Source organism: Electrona antarctica (genome assembly GCF_951216825.1).
Source record: "Electrona antarctica genome assembly, chromosome: 24".
NCBI classification, from domain to species: Eukaryota; Metazoa; Chordata; class Actinopteri; order Myctophiformes; family Myctophidae; genus Electrona; species Electrona antarctica.
Window position 1 is genome coordinate 16,274,783 of NC_136803.1, and position 14,107 is coordinate 16,288,889.

The window sequence follows — 14,107 nt, forward strand, 5'->3', positions numbered from 1 at the left end:
TCTTGAGAGCGGGTCCATTTGGATTTGGTTTTATTTTACACTCTCAAGGGTTATTAGCCTAAGGCTGCGGCAGGGTCCATTTGGTTACCAACTCTCCATCATTAAGTTGAACTGGGGACCACCTGGAACCCCCCCAAGGACCACTGGTTGAGAACCACTGGAGTAAAGCATTGGTTCTCAAAGTGCCCCTGAGCAGGGACATACACACATAGACATCAAAGAGGGCTTCAGCCCCTGCCCTACCCTATCTGTAAAACAACTGCCCTTTCCAGATGGAAAGAAATGCAAATACCACCCTCCAGTCCTTTCCATCATGCCATGCCGGAAGGCAGCATTCAGGAGAATTGCTTTTTTTTCCCGAAGTCTCCTGAACGTGAACACAGTATTTTGGGCTGAACAAATGTGTTTAGAAATCCATGTCGTATACACCGCATCTCCACTAGCTAAAGAGTGCTGGGTTGCGCCCCACTTTTAGACTAAAATAGCGAAAATAGCAGATCTACAAGCTCACAACGCGTCGCACTGCGACGCGTTGATAGCTTGTAGATCAGCTACTTTCGCTATTTTAGTCTAAAAGTGCCCTCTTAAAGCTGCTATAAGCAATAATATGTCCTTTTTATTTTTTATTTTTTGGTATTCAGACAGCCAGCAATGGGTAGAACACTCCTAAAAAAAATGTAGTCTCTGTGTCACCTCTAGGGGGCGCAATCAGCATTCAAAGATTTTCCTATAGAAGCTTTGTCATTGGTCGATTTGCCTGTCTGAATACCAAAAAAATAAAAAGGTCATTAATATTTTGACATATTATTGCTTCTAGCAGCTTTAACGGGATGTCAGCCCCTGCCCCTCTAACACTCTGCACGTCCCTGCCCCTGAGTTATTCAAACATAAAGGCCATGGCCTCCAAAGAAATCTCAGAAATCTGAGAAAATCTAAATGTTTAAAGGAGCATTCAGTGATTTGGGTGATTTGGAAAACCCCCCGGTCCGCCCCGGTAACAAGATGTGCACATGCACGTACTACAGTGGGGGGACAGGCCAACAGCACACACTCGATCATGGTTGGCGGAAGGCCCCTCTCTATCCTGATTGGATGAAGGCTGGGCCACCTATAGCCAAAAACGAAACCAAAGGTTTTTTTGACCCCAGGGGTTAACTGGGGACTCCTTATATGGTCAGCACACACTATAGTAGGGAGGATTATCACAACAAAACAAAAAAAGAAGTGATATTTGAATTAAGTGAAATCACTGAATATACCTTTAACACAAATCTTCTCTTCAGATGGTGTCCGTGGCCAAATAAATATTATTAGAAGTATCATGAAGAAACAACGGAGTAAAGGGAAACAAAGGCTCCTTTTCTACCGGGATTGAACTGGTTCAGTTATTTGCCTAATATTGAACCGGTTCCGTGAAAGGTTTCAAGAATCTAGAACGGAACCAGTTCTAGAACCAAAGTTATTTTATTTTGGTGGAAAAGAGGCCATATTGTCCTGCTGCTGAGCTCATGCATAGGCGTTTTTTTTGGAAATATTTTTTATATAATATATTTGGAAATCGAATAAAAAATCAAATCAAGCTATCCTTGATGTGACTATAGGCCTATAATCTAATTACATGGTTGTTTTCCCCCTATTGTAATCTGGTCTGTTTATAGTAATTCTTTTCATGATCTGGTTACATAATACAGATTGCATTTAGTCCGTTTGTTACTTTGTTCCCCCACCCTGATTTTAAAGTATTATTTTTGACATAATTATTATCCCACAACTGTACTATACTATACCAATGGTTCTCAATGTGGGGTCGAGTGACGCACAGGAGGTCCTTGAGGGGGTTCCAGGGGGTCAGTGCAGCAAAATGAGTCAATTAAATATATTGTATATTTGCATTAGTCTCTAGAGAGAGACGTTGGAAAAAAGAGGACATTGTTTTTCCTTTGTTTTGCCAATGGGTTCCCAGATTGATATTGCATAGAATCTTCCCTCTTACTCTAAAATAGGCCACATATTAAATTAAAATAGCCTCAAAAGGTGAGTTTGTAGATCTGCTATTTTCAAGACATCTCGAAAAATTGGTAATGTTTTTGAATGTTTTTGTTTCTGGGGGGTATATAGGCTTATAGGCTAACCATGGCACACTATAATATTCCAGATGGGGTCCGAGCATTTTTGGGTCATCATGAGAGTTTGAGAACCATTGTAGGCCCTTGACCCCCATGGGATGGGGGATCATTTAATAAAACAAACATGTAAAGGACATAGAAACTGATAGACAATACAATACAAATACAATACAATACATATAGGCCTACCTATATAGCTACTAATACAAAGAATAAAGCATAGCCAAAATATGATGATGATGATGATGATGATGATGATGATGATGATGATGATGATGATGATGATGATGATGATGATGATGATGATGATGATGAAGATGAATGATGATGATGACACGTGGGAGATATAAGACATTTATCTGTGTGCGTGCGTGTGTGCGTGCGTGCGCGTGCGACACGCGTGCCCGCCTGTGCATGTGTCAAGTTATGATGAATTGAACATTCTGGGCCCTATTGTAAACAAGTGTAATACTTTATGTTGTCGTCCACAGTTAACAGTTTTGTATTGAGTTGTGCTTGAAATGTACTGTAATTCTCCAATCTGTTAATAAATTCATCAATCAATCAATCAATCAATCAAACTGTCAAACATGACAGGGAGGGGGGGAGCAGGAGCAGAGACGGCCGCGCCCCTCCCCCGACACGCCATTGGCCAAGCTTCGCGGCAGAATTGCGTTCCCATTGGCTGCATTTTTGTCAACAGAGGGTGCCGTGCCGCTTGTCTTCCGGGTTGGACGGTTGGTTGTTGTGTTGGCTGTTACTGTACACTGTAGCGCAGCCCAGACAGACAGAGGGGAGAGCGCTGGGTGAGGCTCTCCATGGACGGACACTGAATGACCGATAGGACCACCGGACAACAACAATGGAGGTTAGGAACGGACACAACCAGGACTCTCATCATCCCACTACGACCCCTGTGAGACCGCGTTTAGTTTAGTGATATACCGTAGCTTCTAAAACCTTCACAACAACCCGAACCACACATATGGGACAGAATGCTGTTAAACTGAACGGAGGAGGGTTGCTAGCCGTTAGCTTTAGCCTGCTAAAGGTTCGCATTGGTCTCTACAGTGTGTACACCTGTCACCATTAGCCTACCGTTGCTTGTTTACTTGTATGTGTTGCGTAATGGCGCTTTCTGATTGATTGGATACTTTTTGAACAGTTTGCAGGAGAGGAAAAAAAAGCACAGGAAAGTACAGTTCAATACAAGGTCTGCTAAGAGGATTTAAAACCCAAGAAAGCCTATATTGGCCGTCTTTGTTCCCATTGGGGTCCTTCTTACTCAATTCAGTCCATCAATATATCTAATGGTGTTTTAAGTGAACGAGGTGGAAGTAAATAACTTAACCCCCCCAAAAGAGGAACCTAGCTGCTACAGTACTGAGCTATAGCCCTGGGTCCGAGTCAGAACCAAAGCCTGATGCTGAGTGTGCTATAAAAAAAAACAAGCCAAGACAAAGAAACATGAACTGAAAGCTGCCTCTGCTCCTGTCACTGCTGCCAAAAAAGTATCATATTCCCTTTGCAAAACTGGTGATATTTATTATTGGTGTCATGGTGGATTGTCAGTCCTCAACATAGTGAGCTATAACTTATCGTCCTACGTGCAGGAGATAGAAGGATAAAAACAAAGAAACCCCCATCCCTAAAAAAAAAAAGAAGCCAAAAACAAACAGAAACAACATGGCCTCGTCCAAAGCAAAGGTCGGCTTGAACAACGAGCTGAACGGTGTGAAGGATGGAAGGACCAACGCCGCCAACTCTTCCTCTGTGGTGTCCTCCTGCTCCCCTGGGGGGGAAACGCCACCCAACAGCCGCACCTACTGTCTGGATGACCTGGACACCATCGCCACAGTGGGTGAGTTAGTCCTTCCTTCCGGGGTCATCAATCATCCCTATGCCAGGTTCTATGTTCCCCAGGTTCTAGTATGTGTTCACAGTGGTTGACAGTTTGACACTCTCAGGCACTTGCCCGTCAGGCAAGTACAGGTCATGCCCACTTGCCCCGAAAAGTTAATTGTCCATTCTAAAATGATAGGTAAAATTTCAATTTAACACTTTTTCTTTAACTTTCTGGGTCTGCGATAAAAAAAAATCACACCTTGATATGACTATGGGTTCACACTTGTTCACACTGGCCACATTCAGGTGTCATCTCGTGTTGTGTTTCTTGATGGTTGCCCGGTCAGCCGGGTCCGCGACCTGAAAGCAAACTCACCACAGTGGGTGAGTTAGTTGTTCCGGGTGTCGTCGCCATGCTGGCTTGTGGTGGATTTCTTTTCCACAATTACATTTTGTGCCAAGGACATTCAAAATGAGAGGACAATATTATATATGCCACGGACGGACACATTTGTCCGAGTACAGACATATTTATGTCCGTTCTATGTGCTACGGGTCTTATGTTGTTCCCCGGGATCTATGTTCCCCACTTACCTTCTTAGGGGTTAGGGTTAGCAGCCGAGGAACATCGCTACGTTCCCGTTCATTTCAGTGGTTCTCGAAGTGGCGTTCGGACTTCGGAGACCCCACAAGGGTCCTTGAGGGGGTCCCAGGGTGTCAGTCCCCAGGTAAATGATTGCTAGTAACTCTTGAGAGTGTACAACTGGACCTTACAGACCTTACAGGTCTGTAAGGGTCCATTTGGTAAGGTTCCATGTGTACAGGGGGTCCGTGGCCTAAATCTAAAGTTTTCCATGTGTTATTGGGGTCCGTGGCCTAAATCTAAAGTTTTTAGAGCCACTGTATTCAAATGTAAAGGCCATGGCCTTTGGAGATGTGGGTCATGTCATGTAATCTTGCTCTGGTGAGAGGCTATGCTGCACACAGCGTAGTTAAGAATGTAAACTGTATAACTGTTTCATATCTTGTTTTTCTCCCACAATCACAAAGGCTAATTTGACCTTTGGGATACACAAATAAGTCTGTGTAAAACAAAAAAAATGTATGCTGCTGGTGCTGGTAGTTACTGAACTTTGGTGTTGTAGGGCAGTAAATGGGTGAGAGGCAAAAAACAATACATTATCATGCTCACAGACAGAATGCCATCTTTATCACTGATCAATCCGTGTCTCTGCAACAAGTTCAAAACTATGTCAATAGTTTTGGACGTGAGATCAGTGCTCTGTGTTCTGGCTTCTGGGCTTTGACAGCAGCAAGCCCATTTAATAGCTATAGATTTTCCAAAAACAGTTTTCTGATAATATTTTGACTTTGAGTCTCTGCCACATGGAGGGATGGATGGAGGGCTCGTCTGAGGACGACCTAGAGAGACATGATGAGATTAGCTCAAGAAAAGTCTCCCGTTTTGGCTGAGACCTTGTTTTGGCCATCGTGTAAGCGGCCTGATATTAAAGTCTTGAGAAGATACAGAGGGCAAATCTGTGCTGATCATGGTATAACTTTACATTCAGACATTAGTTCAGGTCAGTATCCCCGAAATAATCCTATTTGAAATGGGGACCACCGCCAAAATCATATTTAAACTGGGGACCCCACAAAAAAATAAAAAAATAAATAATCATATTTGAACTGGGGACCCCCTCACCCTGATGAGCACTTGGATTGTAGGAGTTCAATTTTGTTCTGACTCGGTTGGTTCCACAGATAACTTTTGTGAAAATTAGCAGATCTACAAGCTTGTTGTGAGCTTGTATATCTTCTATTTTCAAAATGTCTCTTTCTTATATTATTGGACAATTTGGGCCAATGTGTTTTATATATATATATAAAATATTCTTTATGGGTTGTTCAAAAACAAGTTTAGATGCGTGCAGTTGGGTTGGGTGTGCCCACATCTAAGTTTAGTAATGCGTGAATGAAGGATGAAATTATGTGACCTTGTTGTTAACAAAAATCTTCCTTGGAAAATACTAGGAGGAAACTACTGGTACTGTATGACATTGAAGTGCAGTTGTTGCATACTCGTCTATAACTAAACATGAAGGGCAGGCCTACAATTGCCCTGTGTATGCACTTAGGAGTGATCTTGTGATCTGTTCGTTGCGAGTAGGCTAACAAATCAAAATTTCAAAGGTACTCGGGATGTAAATCATGGACACGCTGCACTGTAAAGTCATGGCGATGATCAGGACACATTTCTTAGCCAGACAAACATGGAAAGCTCCTCTGTTTGTTTACTTACTGCTTGACACAAGTTAATTATACCCTATGTATTTTAGTTGACCTGCGTCCCACATGTTTTTATTTTCTTCTTCTCCCTCGACACTAAATGTCTTTGCCAAAAATAACGTGTCGAGTTGGGAACTTGTAGATCTATTTTCGCAGAATGTTCAATGCAGAATACACTAGGGGGAGGTTCATATGGTTAATTAAAGGCTGCATGAATTCTCATGCATCATGAAAGCACGTTATAAATAAATGGGTCATAAACGTTGACAGTGTACATGTTTATGTGTTTGATGATGGAGATCTATTGCATAGGATAGGACGGCCAGATAACATTTCCTTCATATCCATTTTCTCTGTTGCATAAACTCTGAACTTCCATGTGATTTTCCACACAGTGGGTGTGGTATAAATAAAATGAGCAGATAGGCTGAAGTGCTCCAAGTTAAACTATGCTAAATCTGAAATTGGATACAAATCCCTGTCCGACGATACGCAAGCTTTGGAGCTCAAATCATTGGGCTCAGCCAGTCCTCTTGACACTTTTCAGGCACGACTTTGTAATGCCTCCCCACCCATTGTTAATAAGTCATTGTTTTGACAGCGGCCGGGATGTTTGCTTTGTCTGTAGTGGATTTAGTATGGGGAAGATTGAAACAGATTTGTTGCCTTGATGAAGACTTTTAGCATTATATACTGTATATTTCATAAACTTTCATTTCTGAAGATTTGAAGTTCTTCCAGGTGACCTTAATAGAAAAGATAATGTGTAATAAAATAATATACACAACGCTGATGATGGAGCTGTCGATGACGCCATCTTTGAAAAAGTGTAATCTGCAACACCATTTCATAAATCGAGTGTGTGTGTGTGTGTGTGTGTGTGTGTGTGTGTGTGTGTGTGTGTGTGTGTGTGTGTGTGTGTGTGTGTGTGTGTGTGTGTGTGTGTGTGTGTGTGTGTGTGTGTGTGTGTGTGTGTGTGTGTGTGTGTGTGTGTGTGTGTGTGTGTGTGTGTGTGTGTGTGTGTGCGCGCTTCGTCTCTTAGTGGGGGGGTCCCTGCTTCATCTCTTTTTCTCAGCTAAGAGGTCCTGTGAACGTCCCTGGATTAGAGCATACAGGAGGAGTTTCTCTACTCGATTTATTATATAATGAAGATGTAATGACGTTAGCCGCCATGCAGAATGCTGATGGCTTCTTCTTGCAAACGACCTCTCTGACAGGAACACTGAAATGAGGACAATCCGTCCAGGACAGATCATAGGTCACACAGGGGTCAACGCTGATGGAGCTGGATGGGAGGAGGTGCTTTTTAAAACCAAAAATAATGCTGCTCCCTCATTCCACAAGAAGAGTGCTCCCTTCTCAATCTAGCTGATTGCTTTTGGAAAGCGTTCGCATGTCGTCGACCGACGAGGCGCGAGGGGTAAGAGGAGAGGGTCCACTCCAGATCTGCTGCCTGCCTGCCTGGCCTGCATCTCGGAGGAAGCCCCGTATCAGTTTCCATTCTATGTTTATCCTAAAAGCATATTGGGAGCCCGGGCCAAAAGAGGAGACTTCAGCGGCCCAATTAAAAATTCATTAGCTCACTCATGTCCTCGGGCTCCATCTACCTGGCCGGCGTCAGCCTCACTCCTACTTCTGCTCTAGAAACAACCCAGTTTTGCATTTAGTGGAAGGGAAAGCTCTGCTCTCACTTTGGCTCTCATACTGTGTGTCTACTGCAGTGGTTGGTTATCATACTGTTTGTGTCCTACCGCAGTGGTTGGTTATCATACTGTTTGTGTCCTACCGCAGTGGCCAGTGGTTGGTTATCATACTGTTTGTGTCCTACTGCAGTGGCCAGTGGTTGGTTATCATACTGTTTGTGTCCTACTGCAGTGGCCAGTGGTTGGTTATCATACTGTTTGTGTCCTACCGCAGTGGCCAGTGGTTGGTTATCATACTGTTTGTGTCCTACTGCAGTGGCCAGTGGTTGGTTATCATACTGTTTGTGTCCTACTGCAGTGGCCAGTGGTTGGTTATCATACTGTTTGTGTCCTACTGCAGTGGCCAGTGGTTGGTTATCATACTGTTTGTGTCCTAATGCAGTGGCCAGTGGTTGGTTATCATACTGTTTGTGTCCTACTGCAGTGGCCAGTGGTTGGTTATCATACTGTTTGTGTCCTACTGCAGTGGCCAGTGGTTGGTTATCATACTGTGTGTGTCCTACCGCAGTGGCCAGTGGTTGGTTATCATACTGTTTGTGTCCTACTTCAGTGGCCAGTGGTTGGTTATCATACTGTTTGTGTCCTACTGCAGTGGCCAGTGGTTGGTTATCATACTGTGTGTGTCCTACCGCAGTGGCCAGTGGTTGGTTATCATACTGTTTGTGTCCTACTGCAGTGGCCAGTGGTTGGTTATCATACTGTTTGTGTCCTAATGCAGTGGCCAGTGGTTGGTTATCATACTGTTTGTGTCCTAATGCAGTGGCCAGTGGTTGGTTATCATACTGTTTGTGTCCTACTGCAGTGGTTGGTTATCATACTGTTTGTGTCCTACTGCAGTGGCCAGTGGTTGGTTATCATACTGTTTGTGTCCTACCGCAGTGGCCAGTGGTTGGTTATCATACTGTTTGTGTCCTACTGCAGTGGCCAGTGGTTGGTTATCATACTGTTTGTGTCCTAATGCAGTGGCCAGTGGTTGGTTATCATACTGTTTGTGTCCTACTGCAGTGGCCAGTGGTTGGTTATCATACTGTTTGTGTCCTACTGCAGTGGCCAGTGGTTGGTTATCATACTGTTTGTGTCCTAATGCAGTGGCCAGTGGTTGGTTATCATACTGTTTGTGTCCTAATGCAGTGGCCAGTGGTTGGTTATCATACTGTTTGTGTCCTACTGCAGTGGCCAGTGGTTGGTTATCATACTGTTTGTGTCCTACCGCAGTGGCCAGTGGTTGGTTATCATACTGTTTGTGTCCTACTGCAGTGGCCAGTGGTTGGTTATCATACTGTTTGTGTCCTACCTCAGTGGCCAGTGATTGGTTATCATACTGTTTGTGTCCTACCGCAGTGGCCAGTGATTGGTTATCATACTGTTTGTGTCCTACTGCAGTGGCCAGTGATTGGTTATCATACTGTTTGTGTCCTACCGCAGTGGCCAGTGGTTGGTTATCATACTGTGACATACAGTACATACCGCTATGGTTGGTTATCAAACATTTTCATGTCAAGGACGCCCGTATACGGTCGCAGACCCCAATGATTAAATACTTTGTGCCATGGAGGGAGGGACCCCCGTCACCCCCGGCCATAAGAGAATATTCTTTTCTTCAGACATAAACCAAAACATAACATGAAGCTTAAAGGGATATTAAAAAAAACAAAAAAACTTTTGGTCATTTCATCGTCTACTCAGGCTTATGTGAACACCCCAGACAGTTTTTAAGTTGCTCAGTATTTTGTTATTTGATATTCATTTTAGCTGTCCCGCCCACTTCCTATACAAACCCATTGTAACTTCAAACTCAATTTTAACTATGCCAGGTTCATCGAAAACCTGGTGACTGATATTGTCCATCTAATACATGAGGTGGCTGTGTTTTTTCATTTACTGTTTTCATTTATTTTTAATAATTGTTTTGGGAAAAGAAGCGGCTCCAGCAGGAGGACGGAGGAGACAAAAACAAACAAATAATTATGAAATATAAATTAAAATTGTAAATGGAAAAAAAAACATGGCCCCCTCATGTATTAGGAGGGCAGTATGAGTCACCAGAAAAAAGGACGGGTATTTTTGATGAATCTGCTGTCATGGTTAAAATGAAGTTAAAATGGGTTTATATAAGAACCTACAGTACTGTGTATATACTTTAGGCTACTGTTTCCCAAACAGTGGTTCGGGACCTATTTGTGGATCACAGACCAATATTTATGGGTCATGACTAAAAATAGTAAAAATCCCATTTTCTTTTCCTACATTTAAAAAATATATATTTATTTCAAAATAAATATGTATATAAAAAAAGAAACACAATGACGTGTGCTTGTAGATGCAGCTATTTTCACTAGTTTGGGTCCCGGGATAACATCTAATCTTTCTTTCTGGATCTTGACCTGAAAAGTTTGGGAACCACTGTGTTAGGCCTATAGGGGTGTGATCATATCGGTTCCCTGTGGGGACACTGGCCCCTTTTCTACCAAAATAACTCTGGTTCTAGAACTGATGCTGCTTTCACGGAACCGGCGGTTCATTGCCGGTTCCGTGAAAGCCCACGGGAACCCCTTTTGGTGTTAGCATTATGTTATGCTTTAGCTATTGAAAAATAGCAGATCTACAAGCTCATAGCGCGCCACCGAGTGGCGCGCTATGAACTTGTAGGTCTGCTATTTTTGAAAAATCGAAGAACGACTGACATAGAAACATAGCTTTTTCAGAAAACTGTCAGGATGTAGAAGACATTTTTAGAATCTGATCTCAGGTCAAAATAGGTTAAGCAGAGCCATTGTAATGGGGGCCAGCATACAGTATCTGAAGAGATTAGAGAGGTTAGAGAGCTGGCCTGGGGAGCAGGAGTACCTACCCCATTGATCGATTCCAGGCATGATTCCAGGCCTGGCCAGCAATGTGTCAAATATGACTGGTCCAAATGTCCATTTCACGTGGGGAAATTCAATAAAGATAAATTGTCCAATGTCCATTAAATTTGACATAAAATGGAAATTTGTCTTTGGAACACCGGCAGTCAGTTTACAACAATAAAAACAACATTACATAAGATGCACAAATGCATTAAAATACTATATAAAATGCAGTTCCAATAACACAGTAACAGTGATCATGGGCTGTGGGGATTAGGTGCTGGAACTATTTCAACATGTTCTTATTCAATTGTCAATGGCAGTTACAGTTTCCTCTTTCTTGTCTCTTTTTTGTTTGTTTTTCTTCTTTCTTTTTAGAGTTATTTTGCCATTGTTTATATCCCATCTGCATCTTCCAACCTGTAGAATAGTCATGCCCACAGTGTGGTTCGCAGTCGAGGGCAAGAAAAAACTTTTTTCTGTTTCAAACCAACTTTTAGGGTTCTGAACCAATTCATTTTCAGTGGAAACACTGGTTCAAAATCAGGCAGGGGGGGAAGAAATAACTGAACCAGTTCCCTTTTTTTATGGTAAACGGGACATTTGAGACCATAACTGACTACCCAGAGGCTGTGTGTCAAACCTATGACTGACTGACTGTACCCAGAGGCTGTGTGACAAACCTGTTTTCATGAACAGCTGGTCTCCGTCCGGTGGAAACTACACGTCCAAAACTGTTACTTTTCAGAATTAAGATTCAAAAGCATCGGAAGGAACAGATCCACAAGCTCAACACTTGGCGCTTTTGAGCTTGTGGATCTGCTACTTGTGATGCGTTTTATGTGACGCTGTAGCATGGTCAAGTAGGCTGTTAATTTTCAACAAAACATAAAAAGTTAGAATATGCAGATAAGTGATTCCTGCACAACAACAAGTAGCAGATCTTGTGATGGTTTTTGTGTGACCCCGTACCATGATGAAGTAGGGCGTTGATTTGCGCAAATACACATAAAGTTAGAATATGTAGATAAGAGGTTTCTCTCTTTCTGCATGACAAAAAGCATCAAAGGTAGCAGATCTACAAGCTCAAAAAGCGTCGCTTTGTGCCACGTTCCAAGCTTGTAGATCTGCTACTTTCGATGCTTCTTGTGTGATGCTATGGTGTGATCGAGTAGGGCGTTTAATTTACGAAAACCACAAAAAGTTAGAACATGCAGATGAGGGGTTTCTGCGCTAACAACAGTGCAGCGTTTTGTCTCTTTCGGTGGCCTGGTTGAAACAGGTGCTGTGATTTATTATTCAGCACGCTGCTGCCCGCGTGCTCTGCTCTGTGGAATTCATCCAGCTTTAATAATATCCACCACATGCGGGGGGCATCCAGGTCTGAACTTAATGCCTGCCAGGGATGCGGACAGCGGGATACAGCGGTCATCCAGTGCTGGTGGTGGTGGCTGGGGAGAAGGGGGTGGTGTGGGGGTGCTTTAGTTATGAGCCCCGCATAGAAAATCCAATTTGCCGAGCCATTTTGTCTGATGAGAGGGGATTTGCCCGCCTAAAACAAATCAGCTAAAGCTCCTTATCCGTTTGCCGTTGTTTAATTGTCATTGAAATCATGAGGCAACTCTTCGGGATATCGGGATATTCTTTTGCCCGCGGCCACTTGCGCTCTGCTGTCGTGGCGTGTGTGTGCGTGCGTGTATGCGTGCGTGTGTGCGTGCGTGCGTGCGTGCGTGCGTGCGTGTGTGTGTAGAGAAGACTGGTTTAAAACAAAATGCTGGGAGAGCAATGCCGAATCACTGATTACATTTCCCGCCACGGCAGGCAGATAAACACGGGCAACTGTTGCCGAAAAAATGTTGATGTGCTTCTTTCGCATTATCTACAGTAGAGCCAGACAAGCAAATATTTTGTCAATATTTGACTTTTGTGAAGACATAATTAAGTATAGGCAATTATGCATGCAGCGATAAATAGGGTCAATAGGGTCCTACCGAGTTGTACTTAGCCGTAGCAGTTGCCCTAGCCTTGACGACCATGCAAAGGTTACAATGTAATTTAGATTCCAGGTTAATTTGTTGACCTGTTTGTATAGTTTCAATGTATATATTATTCTTTGATATTATATTGTTTTACTTTAGACTGATGCTAGGTTCTTGGTGTGATCCTAGATTACTGAGGCACTACACTGACTATGCATTTGATGTCTATTATTACCTTGTGTTAACCTTGCTTACTGTAAATCGCTCTGGATTAAGTTAAATGCCTAAATTATATTGCAGTTTATACATTAGCAATTTATTTTAATCCATTAAGATTTGGGTAGTTGGTAGGCTAAGTCTCTTCAAAACCTACTGATGCACCGAATATTCGGGCCGCAGAAAATATTTGGTCGAAAATGGCTAAAAATGCATTTTCGGCCTATTCGGTTTTGGCCCGAATAAGCCGAAAATATATCACCGAATAGTCAAAACAAAGTATGTACAGTACGTAACCTAGGCCTACAAAAACTGTAAAAAAATAAGAAAAAAGGGGGAAAAAAAGATATATAATATTCGGCTATTCGGTTTTTGGCCAACTTATTCCTATATTCGGTATTCTGTTTCGGCCAAGAATTTCCCTTTTGGTGCATCCCTAACAGTGTGCAATTGGCGTGTCCTGTGAGCCAGCACTGTAGCAGTTTCTTGCTTTGTTTTTCTTCCGTTCCGTCCTTCCCCCTCAGTAATGGTAGGGTTTGTGAACGATATTGATGTCACGCTGCAACATCTTCTCCCCCTGGATGGATGAGTGCCCTTTTTATGTTTTCGCACCACATCTCCCTGTAGAAGACAATGGGCAACAAGGAGCGAGCCTGTGATTTATGGCCCTCTGTGATTTATAGCCTCTATACCTCTGCTTGTGGAGGTGTGACCCCTGGCTTCTTTACCCCCATGCCTTACACGTGCCTCATGTTGTCTGCTTATTACCAGCACAGAAACATGACGAAATGTCAACCTGTTTTTTTTGCACTTGCTCCGGCTGTAAATAGCCCTTACATAAACATTCAGATTTCAAATATAAAAGGCTTACCCCCTGGCCAAGGATGTTACAGTTCTCCTCTGGTCGGGGTGGGAATAAGTACCTCCATTGTTCTTTATTGATCGTGTTGTTCAATAAAAAGCATTTTAATCCGTTCTCTTTTTTCCCCCGCTATATACTTTCAACTATACTACTTTCAATCGGTTGGGAGGTGTATTGCACTCTGATACACCGTTGCTTGTTTCCCCAATGTTGTTTAAACCAGTGGTTCTCAAATCAT

General features: G+C 42.9%; 1 protein-coding gene across 2 annotated transcripts in view; it reads left to right on the forward strand.

The window, feature by feature from the left end:
* Window positions 1-2,869: 2,869 nt before the first annotated feature.
* Window positions 2,870-14,107, forward strand: part of prkx (protein kinase X-linked) — a 57,244-nt gene continuing 46,006 nt past the window's right edge. For both annotated transcript variants that reach the window (XR_013789149.1, XM_079495526.1), the window contains exon 1: window positions 2,870-3,987. Coding sequence is in view for 1 of the 2 variants with exons in the window: in XM_079495526.1 (XP_079351652.1) it covers window positions 3,813-3,987 (175 nt within the window). In the remaining variant the exon portion in view is untranslated. The remainder of the gene's footprint in view (window positions 3,988-14,107) is intronic.